This window comes from Entelurus aequoreus, linkage group LG07 (genome assembly GCF_033978785.1).
Source record: "Entelurus aequoreus isolate RoL-2023_Sb linkage group LG07, RoL_Eaeq_v1.1, whole genome shotgun sequence".
Taxonomy (NCBI): domain Eukaryota; kingdom Metazoa; phylum Chordata; class Actinopteri; order Syngnathiformes; family Syngnathidae; genus Entelurus; species Entelurus aequoreus.
Window position 1 is genome coordinate 10,826,673 of NC_084737.1, and position 14,219 is coordinate 10,840,891.

Consider the following 14,219-nt stretch of genomic DNA (forward strand, 5'->3'; position numbering starts at 1 on the left):
CATTTGTTTACATTGTGACGCCGGTGAGCTATTGTATCCTCCTACGGTGTGTAGTGAAGCATGTTTAGCTATTCCTCGTCCTCCAGTGATAATGCTACTTGTAATAAACATACTTTATTTGTCGCCATGGAGGCGAGGATTAGTGATTTAGAAGTAGCTAAAACACTGCCGACTGCGGATGGATGTTAGCTGCTAGCTAGCTAGCCATGTCTTAAAGCGCCTCTTCCTGAGGGTGTTTCAGTGTTATAACTTCACCTTTACCTTTACTTTTTAGGCCAAAATGAGTCCATTTTCCCTTTTCTGTCTACACACTGTGTCTGCTTGTAAGTACGCCGTGTGTGTGCGCGCTGCCGAACATGCTCCTCTGCTGGTAAAACCAGCAATGTCACCAAGTGACGACACACCATCATGCCCGGGAACTGGTACTTTTCAAAATGGCGTTTGCAGCTTTTGCTATCTGCCTTTTTTGATCAGGACTAATCAAAAGAGACAGAGAGCCGAGTGTAACGACATCATGCGTCACATTGTCCCGCTTAGGAAGCCTCTCTGCATCAATACATCAATGCAATCGACTCCTTTCCTTCTTTATTCGTCTCCACTCTGCAGTACCGCCTGAGGGATCGAGCAAATACTGCAGAAGAAAATAAATATTTTTACCCAAAGGAGCTGAAAATGAGCAGCATTAATGGCGAGTCTTTGGAATGCTTGAGCACAATGTTGCGATTGTGACCCTGTGGCGTGGACACGAAGGTGGGCGATGGATTCCCCTCTGCTTGCATCGTGGACCACCTCATATCACAACATATTCCTTTTGTTGGCACGTTGCGTAAATGGCAAATAAAACCAGAATACAATGATTTGCAAATCATGTTAAACTTATATTCAATAGAATAGACTGCAAAGACAAGATATTTAACATTCAAACTGGCAAACGTTGTTATTTTTTTGCAAAAATTAGCTCATTTGGAATTTGATGCCTGCAACATGTTTCAAAAAAGCTGGCACAAGTGGCAAAAAAGACTGAGCAAGTTGAGGAATGCCCATCAAACGCTTACTTGGAACGTCCCACAGGTGAACAGGCTAATTGGGAACAGGTGGGTGCCATGATTGGGTATAAAAGCAGCTTCCATGAAATGCTCAGTCATTCACAAACAAGGACGGGGCGAGGGTCACCACTTTGTCAACAAATGCGTGAGCAAATTGTCCAACAGTTTAAGAACAACATTTCTCAACGAGCGATTGCAAGGAATTTAGGGATTTCACCATCTACGGTCCGTAATATCATTAAAAAGTTTCAGAAAATCTGGAGAAATCACTGCATTGCACTGCACTACCCGTGACCTTCGATCCCCCAGGCGGTACTGCATCAAAAAGCGACGTCAGTGTGTAAAGGATATCACCACATGGGAATACTTTTAAAAAAAAACACTGTCAGTAACTACAGTTTGTCGCTACATCTGTAAGGGCAAATTAAAACTCTACTATGCAAAGCGAAAACCATTTATCAACAACACCCAGAAACGCCGCCGGCTTCGCTGGGCCCGAGCTCATCTAAGATGGACTGATGCAAAGTATAAAAGTGTTCTGTGGTCTGACGAGTCCACATTTCAAATTGTTTTTGGAAAGTGTGGACGTCGTGTCTTCCGGACCAAAGAGGAAAAGAAAAATCTGGATTGTTATAGGCGCAAAGTGTAAAAGCCAGCATGTGTGATGGTATGGGGGTGTATTAGTGCCCAAGACATGGGTAACTTACACATCTGTGAAGGCGCCATTAATGCTGAAAGGTAAATGCAGGTTTTGGAGCAACATATGTTGCCATCCAAGCAACGTTACCATGGACGCCCCTGCTTATTTTAGTAAGACAATGCCAAGCCACGTGTTACAACAGCGTGGCTTCATAGTAAAAGAGTGCGGGTACTAGACTGGCCTGCCTGTAGTCCAGACCTGTCTCCCATTAAAAATGTGTGGCGCATTATGAGGCCTAAAATACCACAACGGAGACCCTGGACTGTTGAACAACTTAAGCTGTACATCAAGCAAGAACGGGAAGGAATTCCACTTCAAAAATGTGTCTCCTCAGTTTACTGAGTGTTGTTAAAAGGAAAGGCCATGTAACACACTGGTAAAAAAGCCCCTGTGGCAACATTTTTGAAATGTGTTGCTGCCATTAAATTCTAAGTTCATGATTATTTGCAAAAAAAATGTGTTTGTCGGTTCGAACATTAAATATCTTGCCTTTGCAGTCTATTCAATTGAATATAAGTTGAAAAGGATTTGCAAATCATTGTATTCTGTTTTTATTTACCATTTTACACAACGTGCCAACTTCACTGGTTTTGGGTTTTGTATTAGTTAATAATATTGGAAGCTAGTCCACAATGTGTCTTCATGCTGTATCCAGGCTGTGTATTGACAACATGTGTAACAGAGGTAATTTTTGAGATCATAAATTACCTCTGTTACACATGCACACAATGTAATGTGGATCAATTCTTTTCAGACGTATTTTGTAAATATTTGCGCTTGGGTGCAGTACTGTTTGCTGGGGAAATATTGACAGAGCGCTCATTCGCTAACACCTCTGACATCTTCACACATGTTACGTTCAACCCCCTAAATAAAGCAGCTTGAATGTTAATATATGTAATGTGAATTTCATAAAATGTAGAACGCTTTCTTTTTAAACTGTTTACTATTAGTAAAAAAAATTAAAAAAAAGAATTGTGCTGGTCCTCCAGGCCGCGAGGGGCACTGTTAGCGCGACTGTGACGTCACTTCCTGTCTTGTCGTCGAGGGAGAAAAGATGGCTGCCACAATGAAGGGACCTGTCGTGAGTAAATTTAAACAAATAATTCTTCATTGTTCTGTGTAAAGCGAGTCCATTGTCACGGTCATGATGCGATTTTTGTATATTTTTTTTTATCATTCAGAACATGAGTGTGTTTTATGTTTGTCTCAAAACGCGGACACACCCTGATGCCAGTCACGGTAGCTAGCTAACATGTGCTAACTGTTTGCTAGTTGTGTTCATGATATAAGTTTATTATTCCTTTTAATTGCTCTGTGGCTTATTAAACTATTTTCTTTTCGTTCGTAAAGATGCACCAGTGGACAGTAAGGCAGTGTTTGCCACGCCGTATCGCTTGCATACAAGTCGTTAATTCTCTCTTTTAAAGATGATTATTCTGAGCGCATTTTTACTTTCATTTTGAGGATTTTGTTGACTGTAAATCTACCTGGTGCGTTTTAAAATAATGTCATTTGTGCGTATCAATTTATTTATTTCGCAGTACAACGTCTTTTATATCCATCCATCTTCCTCCGCTTATCCGAGGTCAGGTCGCGGGGGCAGCAGCCTAAGCAGAGAAGCCCAGACTTCCCTCTCCCCAGCCACTTCGTCCAGCTCCTCCCGGGGGATCCCGTGGCGTTCCCAGGCCAGCCGGGAGACATAGTCTTCCCAACGTGTCCTGGGTCTTCCCCGTGGCCTCCTACCGGTCGGACGTGCCTGAAACACCTCCCTAAGGAGGCGTTCGGGTGGCATCCTGACCAGATGCCCGAACCACCTCATCTGGCTCCTCTCCATGTGGAGGAGCAGCGGCTTTACTTTGAGCTCCTCCCAGATAGCAGACCTTCTCACCGTATCTCTAAGGGAGAGCCCTGCCACCCGGCGGAGGAAACTCATTTCTGCCGCTTGTACCCATGATCTTGTCCTTTTGGTCATAACCCAAAGCTCATGGCCATAGGTGAGGATGGGAACGTAGATCGACCGGTAAATTGAGAGCTTTGCCTTCCGGCTCAGCTCCTTCTTCACCACAACGAATCGATACAGTGTCCGCATTACTGAAGACGCCGCACCGATCCGCCTGTCGATCTCACCATCCACTCTTCCCCCATTCGTGAACAAGACTCTGAGGTACTTGAACTCCTCCACTTGGGGCAGGGTCTCCTCCCCAACCCGGAGATGGCACTCCACCCTTTTCCGGGCGAGAACCATGGCCTCGGACTTGGAGGTGCTGATTCCCATCCCAGTCGCTTCACACTCGGCTGCGAACCGATTCAGTGAGAGCTGAAGATCCTGGCCAGATGAAGCCATCAGAGCCACATCATCTGCAAAAAGCAGAGACCTAATCCTGCAGCCACCAAACTGGATCCCCTCAACGCCCTGACTGCGCCTAGAAATTCTGTCCATAAAAGTTCTGAACAGAATCTGTGACAAAGGGCAGCCTTGGCGGAGTCCAACCCTCACTGGAAACGTGTCCGACTTACTGCCGGCAATGCGGACCAAGCTCTGACACTGATTATACAGGGAGCGGACCGCCACAATCAGACAGTCCGTTACCCCGTACTCTCTGAGCACTCCCCACAGGACTTCCCGGGGTACACAATCGAATGCCTTCTCCAAGTCCACATCTTTTATAATCGTTCCAAATACCAGAACACAACCCAATAGAGCTATTTACGCATGTTTATTGTTTTATATTTTTATTAATTATTTTCCAAAAATAACACCAGCCAAAACATATAACAAACAGAGGAAAGACAAAGCAAATAAAACCAAACAAAACAATCCCCACTCACACACATTCACACGTCCATTGAGAGAAGCTTACATGAACTAGAGAAAATCCAAAATGAAAAGAAATTAAAATAATAACAAAAAATAAATAACTATAATTCATACATTAACCATCTGACCAACCCAGTCTATTGACTTTTGCAGTCAAGATATATTTAAGCATGTTACCCCGGAAAAAAACGGCAGAAGGTGGTTGGATGTATTGACCTGTCGATAAACAATCGTATTGTCAATGATATTTTGAGACCAAATTAACTACTGATGTAATGATCATACATCATTGATTGACTGACTGATTGAGAATTTTATTGACATCTTGAATAATTGAATCCATGTAATGCTTTAAAAAGGCAAATGGATGGCACTAAAAGCCAAAAGGCTTGTTTCCATTGTGGTCCATTAAGTATTCATCGCATTTGATACCCTCAATAATAAAATATATATAAACTGTAACACGTATATAAAAAAATACGTTAAAAAATTGATAAATTATGTATATACACAGTATACATGTCAGGTGATTTGAAAAACAATATATAAGAAAAAATGGGGGGCCGGGGGGGGTTATATACACTATATACATGACACTATGTACATGACTATGCACACTCCAAAATATATATACACTATAACCACATACTCTTTTAGAGCACGGCTTAAAACTCACCTTTTTACCGCAGATGACTTTTAATTTATGTTTTCATTGTGAGTCTTAAATGTTTAGTTTAGATTCCTTTGTGTGTCTCAGTCTCTGTTTCTGTTTTTTTTTGTTTCTCCACTCGGGCTGCGCCCCGGGCTGATGTAACAGTTGGTTGCGGGGCGCATAATAAATGAAAATAACATAACATATAAATATATATATACACTATAACCACATATAAATATATACACACTATAACCACATATAAACCTGTTTGATGCTTTGAAGAGTTGCTGGGGATCAATTGGTTCAGATCAGGTAGATGTTGAGCTGAGCCAGGATTTTATGGCAGTTTTAACAATTGACTATGCATTTTATTGGTGTGAATCTTTGGGAACCTCGTCATTCGATTCCGATTCTTGGGGTGAGGATTTGATTTATAATCGATTTGCGATTCAACACGATTCTCGATTCAAACTGATTTTTGCAATGTATCATGTGGCATAATAATAACACCTTAACAAAACAGTTATAAAACCTAATTTTGGTTGCTGACGTATGACACATACGTGCACCAAGTACGCATAGAGATGGCCTAAACATTTTTTTAAATGAATTTGTCAAAGAAAAAAAATAGTTTTTTGAAAATTATTAATCAATTTACTATCGAGATAAATAAAAATGGGGATTTGGATGTGATAAAAAAAATTTTTTTTAGCACCCCTAATTATGTACCGTATTATAGTTTATAAAAATAACAATAAATACTTAAATATGTGCTTCTTACCTTGACTTACGATTTAAATATCTGCTTCTCACCTTGACTTACGATTTCAAAGCAACTTATCCATCACTTTGTACGTACACAAATCAAATAACCAAATGCATAGGCAATTGTGCAATAATATAATGAGGCGATTATACTTTTATATTCTTTTATATTCTTACATTCACTGTTACATGGCGGCCCTCTGAGGGCAGCCATGACTGTGACGTGGCCCTCAATGAAAACAAGTTCGACACCCCTGATCTAAAGGTAAAATATAGTGTAGAAATGCACCCAATTACAGTAAATGTAGTCTTGATTTTCAAAAATGTCTTCCAGGGTTTGCGTGGCAGCACTTTGTGCAGATAGAAAAGTTTATCTTTTTTTTCCTCAAAGGGGTTCCCACATGCCTGTAAACACTAGACTATAGGTTGTATTCACTTGACGTCACGTTTGGCTTATAGACTTGAAGTGGTGGGCCGGCTGTTGAAACCGTTCAAATTGCGAAAAAGATAACACGTTTTGCCAGTTTCTATGTCTCACTATTGTTCCTCCACCCGCATGTGTGTTGTACTTTGTGTTTCTATATTTGATGCTGCTGAATTTGTGGAGAGATGCCAAACGGCGACAATAAGGTTCTATTCGATTCTCTCTTGCAGGGGGTCGAAGACGTGAACGTCACTTTTGAGGACCAGCAGAAGATAAACAAGTTTGCCAGGAACACCAATCGCATGACGGAGTTGAAAAATGAAATCGAATCGAAGAAGGTAAAGGTCGTCGTCTTCATCGTACAGATCACACATTGCCACTGCTTCCACAACTCTTCCTATAGTATTCAGATGGAATACGGTACTTAACTATAATAACAACTAAGATCGAGACAATTGTTTATTGTATATACAGTATAAGCAACATCTACTTTTACTACACTCAGGAAAGATACAGCAACACTACCATATTTTTCGGACTATAAGTCGCAGTTTTTTTCATAGTTTGGCCGGGGGTGCGACTTATACTCAGGAGCGACTTATGTGTGAAATTATTAACACATTAGCGTAAAATATCAAATAATATTATTTATCTCATTCACGCAAGAGACTAGACGTATAAGATTTCATGGGATTTAGCGATTAGGAGTGACAGATTGTTTGGTAAACGTATAGCATGTTCTATATGTTATAGTTATTTGAATGACTCTTACCATAATATGTTACGTTAACATACCAGGCACGTTCTCAGTTGGTTATTTATGCCTCATATAACGTACACTTATTCAGCCTGTTCACTATTCTTTATTTATTTTAAATTGCCTTTCAAATGTCTATTCTTGGTGTTGGCTTTTATCAAATAAATTTCCCCCAAAAATGCGACTTATACTCCAGTGTGACTTATATATGTTTTTTTCCTTCTTTATTATACATTTTCTGCCGGTGCGGCTTATACTCCGGAGCGACTTATACTCCGAAAAATACGGTATACATTTTTGCCTCAACAGCTCAAGTTATTGCTTGAGCTCGTCATTCTTCTCATTTATCCTTTATATCGTTACATATTTGCATTTTCATATATTAACAATTATTGTTCTATTTTCTCCTATTATCTATTGAACTATCTTTATTCTTAACACCTTTTATTTTTATTTATCGTTTATCACAGCCTTTTCTCACTTTGAACAAAGAGAGCACAATCTACCAAGTCAAATTCCTTGTGTGTTAACAATACTTGGCTAATTCTGTATTATGCAGAGTAGTTAGACCCCTTTAAAATTTCACTCTTTGTTTTATTGCAGCCATTTGCTAAAATTAAATTATTATTTTTTATTTCTGATTAATGCACCCCATCTTGACAGAAAAAAACTTTTTGCTAATTTATTAAAAATAAACAAACTCAATCACATGTACGCAAGTAGCCCTTTGCTCAATACTTTGTTGATGCACCTTTGGCAACAATTACAGCTTTAAGTCTTATTAATACGATGCCACAAGCTTGGCACACCTATCTTTTTGGTATTTTTGCCCATTCCTTTTTGCAGAACCTCTCAAGCTCCATCGGGTTGGATGGGATCCAGGATGTCTGTACATTGCTGCATTCATTTTATTCTAGTCAGGGACGTGACCAAGAACCCGATGGTCAACCTGTCAGAGCTACAACCTGTCTGTGGAGAGAGGAGAACCTTTCAGAAAGACAACCATCTCTGCAGCAAACCACCGATCGGGCCTGTGTGGTTTAGTGGCCCGACAGAAGGCATTTTTTTAGTAAAATGTTGCCGAAATGCACCTAAAAGATCATGAGAAACAAAATGAAATGGTCTGATGAGACAAAGATTGAACTCTTTGGCATGAATGTCAGGCATCCTGTTTGGAGGAAACCAGGCACTGCTCATCAGGCCAATACCATCCCTAGAGTGAAGCATGGTAGTGACAGCATCATGATGTGGGGATGGTTTTCAGCGTCAGGATCTGGGAGACTAGTCAGGCTAGAGGGAAAGATAAATGCAGCAATATACAGAGACATCTGGAAGGAAAACCAACGCTTTCTATCCAACCTGACGGAGCTTGAGAGTTGCTGCAAAGAGGAATGGGCGAAGCTTGTGGCATCGTATTGAAAAAGACTTGGTATGTATTGAGCAAAGGGTCTAAATGCATGTTTACATGTGATTATTGATTTTTTTCCAAGTACCTTGGAGTCTTGTTCACGAGTGAGGGAAGAGTGGATCGTGAGATCGACAGGCGGATCGGTGCGGCGTCTTCAGTAATGCGGACGCTGTATCGATCCGTTGTGGTGAAGAAGGAGCTGAGCCGGAAGGCAAAGCTCTCAATTTACCGGTCGATCTACGTTCCCATCCTCACCTATGGTCATGAGCTTTGGGTTATGACCGAAAGGACAAGATCACGGGTACAAGCGGCCGAAATGAGTTTCCTCCGCCGGGTGGCGGGGCTCTCCCTTAGAGATAGGGTGAGAAGCTCTGCCATCCGGGGGGAGCTCAAAGTAAAGCCGCTGCTCCTCCACATCGAGAGGAGCCAGTTGAGGTGGTTCGGGCATCTGGTCAGGATGCCACCCGAACGCCTCCCTAGGGAGGTGTTTAGGGCACGTCCGACCGGTAGGAGGCCACGGGGAAGACCCAGGACACGTTGGGAAGACTATGTCTCCCGGCTGGCCTGGGAACGCCTCGGGATCCCCCGGGAAGAGCTGGACGAAGTGGCTGGGGAGAGGGAAGTCTGGGTTTCCCTGCTTAGGCTGCTGCCCTCGCGACCCAACCTCGGATAAGCGGAAGAAGATGGATGGATGATTTTTTATTTTTTTTTATGAATAGATTTGCAAAAATGTCTACATGAGTTTTTTTCTCTCTAGATGGAGTAAATTTAATTGACAGTTTATTTAAGAAACATATATTATTATTTAATTGGAATTAATTTAGCATTGTGCATGTAAAAAAAAAAGTAATTTTTGTGGGAGTCCCTTTTGCAGTATATTTGGTTAGTATTTATTTTTTAACCAGCCTGACTTAAGTCTTAATAATAATCTTTGTGATTAACACATTCTTTCATATCATTTGACGAGGTTTATCCTGCTAAATAGTAAGTAGGTTTGATATAATTATTGAATACCACTAAAATCAAGACTAATTCAATGTTAAAGGGGAACTGCACTTTTTTTTGGTATTTGCCTATCGTTCTCTATCATTTTGAGAGACATGACGATGGATGTATATTTTTTTTTGCAGTCTAAATATTAAATAATTGCGGTCAAAAGTTTGCTTACAATGAAGCCTATGTGAGCCGTACAAATTCCGCCAAAAAAGCCCTTAAAAAACATATAGTATGTGTATATAATTCAGTAACGGGCACATTAATAATATTTACATATTTTGATCGTTTTAAGCATACGCTTATTTATTATATATTATAATATTAATTTTAAAAACGCATCACAACGTTTGCTTTTTTTTTTTTTTTCATAACTGATTACTACTCACTGCGCACTTTATGAGAGCCAACAAACATAATAAAACATCACTTACTGTGTAGAAGGTCTGCTGTCATTAGGATGCCGACTTCTGGGATGTTCATATTTTCCCATTTAGATGAAGAATGAATCAAAATCCTTGCGAAGAAACGGGGTGAGGCAAGCGTCTTTTCGTGTCATCCTCGCCAGTTTCGGGTCCTAAATGGCTGTCAAAGTGTACCAACTTGTCAGAATACCTACTCGGACGTCTCATGTCCAGGTGAGATGCAATATTTATGATCTAGAATAAACTTACAGAGAGCAAGGAAATGACAAAGCCGCAAACCACTCAATGTAAACATAGGGGCACAAGGAAGTGATCACGGCGCCGCTTTAAATAGTTTGTCTGCGTTAGCTCTTATAATAACAGTATCACTAATACTTGGTTAATATTCAAGTCACGAAATGTAAATGGCGTAATGTTGGTACTTTTTGAATGGTTATTTATTGGGTTTTGTGGGCAAAATAGAGGAGCTACCATTGGCTCTGCTGTAAGCAGACTTTTATTTCCGTTTACTTACAAATTAGAATGCATTAAAAAAAATCCATAACTTTATTAAGCATTTTCTAAACAAACCATTCCTATGTTGTTGTATCCTGATAGAAGTCACTGCAGAACTTGCAGGACGCCAGCGACGACCTGATGATGTTTGACGACGACACGCTATTGATCCCGTATCAGATCGGCGACGTCTTCATCAGCCACACGCAGGAAGAGACGCAAGAGATGCTGGAGGGAGCCAAGGTAGGCTGACTGCTCTGCGGCGACAAATGTGGGATTTAAACTACAAATAAAAATCACACATTTAGTGTGAAATGCGATTCTGGTGAGAAGTGTTCACCAGTATTGTATTTTCTACCGCCACACACAGGGCACTAAGAGCTCAAATCAATGAAGTTGTGTTTTTCTCTTCATAAACAGAGCAAATAAAATCATGTGACTTCTCCCAGCCAATCAGGAAAAGAAAGGTTGTGATTTAAAAAATTATATGAAATAAAAGAAAGGTATCTTATACCGATATATATTTATAATGTTGGAAAATTGTCATTAGTTGCTCAAATTAGGGCGTTTAGCAAGTGTATTCAGTAATATACTGTGTGTGTGTATTAGTATATATGTATATATACAGTACACGCCAAAAGTTTGGTCACACCTTCTCATTCAATGCATTTTCTTTATTTAGACTTAGACTTAGACAAACTTTAATGATCCACAAGGGAAATTGTTCAACACAGTAGCTCAGTTACAATGATGGAAAGGACAATGCAGGTATAAATAGACTAATATAGCTATAAAAAAATCTAACATATATACGAATATATACATAATATGTGTACAGAGTAATTTATATACAGATATATTATATTATGTCTATAACATATATACAATATAAACCAATGACCATGTATTTTCATGACCATTTACATTGTAGATTGTCACTGAAGGCATCAAAACTATGAACTCTTGCCATTCTCTCAATGAGCTTCAAGAGGTAGTCACCTGAAATGGTTTTCCAACAGTCTTGACGGAATTAGCTCATCGAGAGAATGCCAAGAGTGGGCAAAGCAGTAATCAGAGCAAAGGGTGGCTATTTTGAAGAAACTAGAATATAAAACAGGCTTTCAGTTATTTCACCTTTTTTTGTTAAATACATAACTCCACATGTTCATAGTTTTGATGTGACAATCTACAATGTAAATAGTTATGAAAATAAAGAAAACACACAATGAGAAGGTGTGTCCAAACTTTTGGCCTGTGCTGTGTGTGTATATATATATATATATATATATATATATATATATATATATATATATATATATATATATATATATATATATATATATATATATTAGGGCTGCAACAACTAATCGATTAAAATCGGTTATAAAAATAGTTGGCGATTAATTTAGTCATCGATTCGTTGGATCTATGCTATGTGCATGCACAGAGGCAATTTTTTATTTTATTTAATTTTTTAAAATATTTTTATTTAGTTGTTTTTTTTAATAAACTGCAACATGTACAAACAACTGAGAAACAATAATCAAAATAAGTATGGTGCCAGTATGCTGTTTTATTTTTTCAATAAAATACTGGAAAGGATAGAAATGTAGTTTGTCTATTTTATCTGATTATTAATCGATTAATCGGAATAATAATCGACAGATTAATCGATCATCAAATCAATCGTTAGTTGCAGCCCTAACATATATATATATATATATATATATATATATATATATATATATATATATATATATATACATATACATACACAGTAGCTAACTCATTATCACTCGCCAATAGAAATAGTTTTTAGGGACTGAACAATTAGTTTGCTTTATGCAAATGTTTGTTTATTAAATGTCACACTTTTTTTCAAACAGTTCAGCACAAAATTGACACAGACTCTTTAACAAACACTGCGCATGTTGCACGCACCTCAATCGCGCATTAAAAAAATAGTGCGGTGAAAGGAAATTAGCATTAACCCCACACACATTCACACATCCATTGAGAGAAGCTTACATCCATCCATCGATTTTCTACCGCTTGTCCCTTTCGGGGTCGCGGGGGGTGCTGGAGCCTATCTCAGCTGCATTCGGGCGGAAGGCGGGGTACACCCTGGACAAGCTTACATGAACTAGAGAAAATCCCAAATGAAAATAAATTAAAATAATAACAAAAAATAGATAATAATAATAATAACCAGTGTTTCCCCCAGAAAATGTGTTAATTAATGTGGTGGGAGGGGTCGTCGCCCGGGATAGGCGGCAGGACAGGGAAGGGGGATGAGTGGGTGGAAGAAACAGTGTAACTCGGCCTGTTGCCATCACGTCTCCACCTCATCGCTGCCAGCACAGCCTGGGGGGGGGGGGGGGGGGGGGGGGGGGAATAGACTACAGACTGTAATTACATTGAACACATTGTTTATTAAAAAAATAACCACATAACAATATCTTATAATAAATAAAAATATTAGGGAAATAAAGAAGCCTACAATTTTTGGTTGTGTTTTCCGCTCCATTTGCAGAATGGCGATATACGATATATATCGATATTTTTTTGTAAAGTACAAACAAAACACAAAACAGTCTTAGTTACTTAAGATACTAAGTATGTCATTATTATGACTTAGTAAGTCAATATTTTGACTTAGTAATTTGATGTTAATTTTTTCGCGTTAACTTTGACAGCCTTAATTTTGAAAGAAAGCTTACAGGAAATAAAGTGCATTTTAGAGCTTGATTTCCGTAGTAGTTAATAGTCCATGTTAGTAATTTGATCTTAATTTTTTTCGCGTTAACTTTGACAGCCTTAATTTTGAAAGAAAGCTTACAGGAAATAAAGTGCATTTTAGAGCTTCATTTCCTTAGTAGTTAATAGTCTAAGTTATGTTAAAAATACAAAACCTGTGCATATGTTTCCTAAGACTATTTCAGTTTGTTTAGCATCTCACCGCTATGATAAAGAAGTGTACAACTAGAATTTTGGGGGGAATGATCGTGTTAGAAGTCATCAGACTTTGGTGAGAATCTGGATAATACAAGATTTAGGAATCATCCACCACCCAGAATCTTTCATGGCAGTGCCCATCATCGTCTTCTACATCCTCCATGAATCAGGAAGTAGTCTGTAGCGAGCACACAAACCCAAGTAGTAATCCCAAGTGCGTTGGTGCTGTGTGAGCAGGAGGCCTTGGAGCAGGAGGTCAAAGGTCTGGAGAATCGGGTGTCTGCCATCCAGCAGCTGCTGGCCGACCTGAAGGTGCAGCTTTACGCCAAGTTCGGTAACAACATCAACTTGGAGGCGGACGAAAGCTGAGGCGGGCCTGGGCTTTCTTCAGAGACCACAACAAGGACTTTAACGGAACACTTGACAAACGGGAAGTACACTTGACCACAAAGAACCACAAGCAAAACAAATAAACCGACGTCTTTTCAAACGTACTTCATTTCCTCTCGTCTTTCATGTGCGTTTTGTCGCAAAGACACCAAGCGGACAACGCGGAGAAACAATAATGTCAGTTTTTTAACGAGGCGCCCCCCCGGCTGGTGAAGAAGTACTATTAAACCCCGGCAGATATGTCATCATGCTGTGTCGGCTTGTTAAAGGAGGAAGACGCATGGAAGTGACTCAACTTATTTCCCCGCATGGCCTCGTTGCCTCTCACGTCCTCATCTTGAGAGACACAAAAACACTTGCTGCTTAGCGGTCTTACTTCTGATTT

At 39.6% G+C, this 14,219-nt stretch overlaps 1 protein-coding gene across 1 annotated transcript; it reads left to right on the forward strand.

The window, feature by feature from the left end:
* The first annotated feature begins 2,731 nt into the window (after window positions 1-2,731).
* pfdn4 (prefoldin subunit 4) lies at window positions 2,732-13,938 on the forward strand. Its single transcript, XM_062051911.1, has 4 exons — window positions 2,732-2,830; window positions 6,642-6,749; window positions 10,592-10,732; window positions 13,682-13,938. The coding sequence occupies exons 1-4, from the start codon at window positions 2,804-2,806 to the stop codon at window positions 13,811-13,813; spliced, it is 408 nt and encodes a 135-aa protein (XP_061907895.1). The 5' UTR covers window positions 2,732-2,803; the 3' UTR covers window positions 13,814-13,938.
* The last annotated feature ends 281 nt before the right edge of the window (window positions 13,939-14,219 follow it).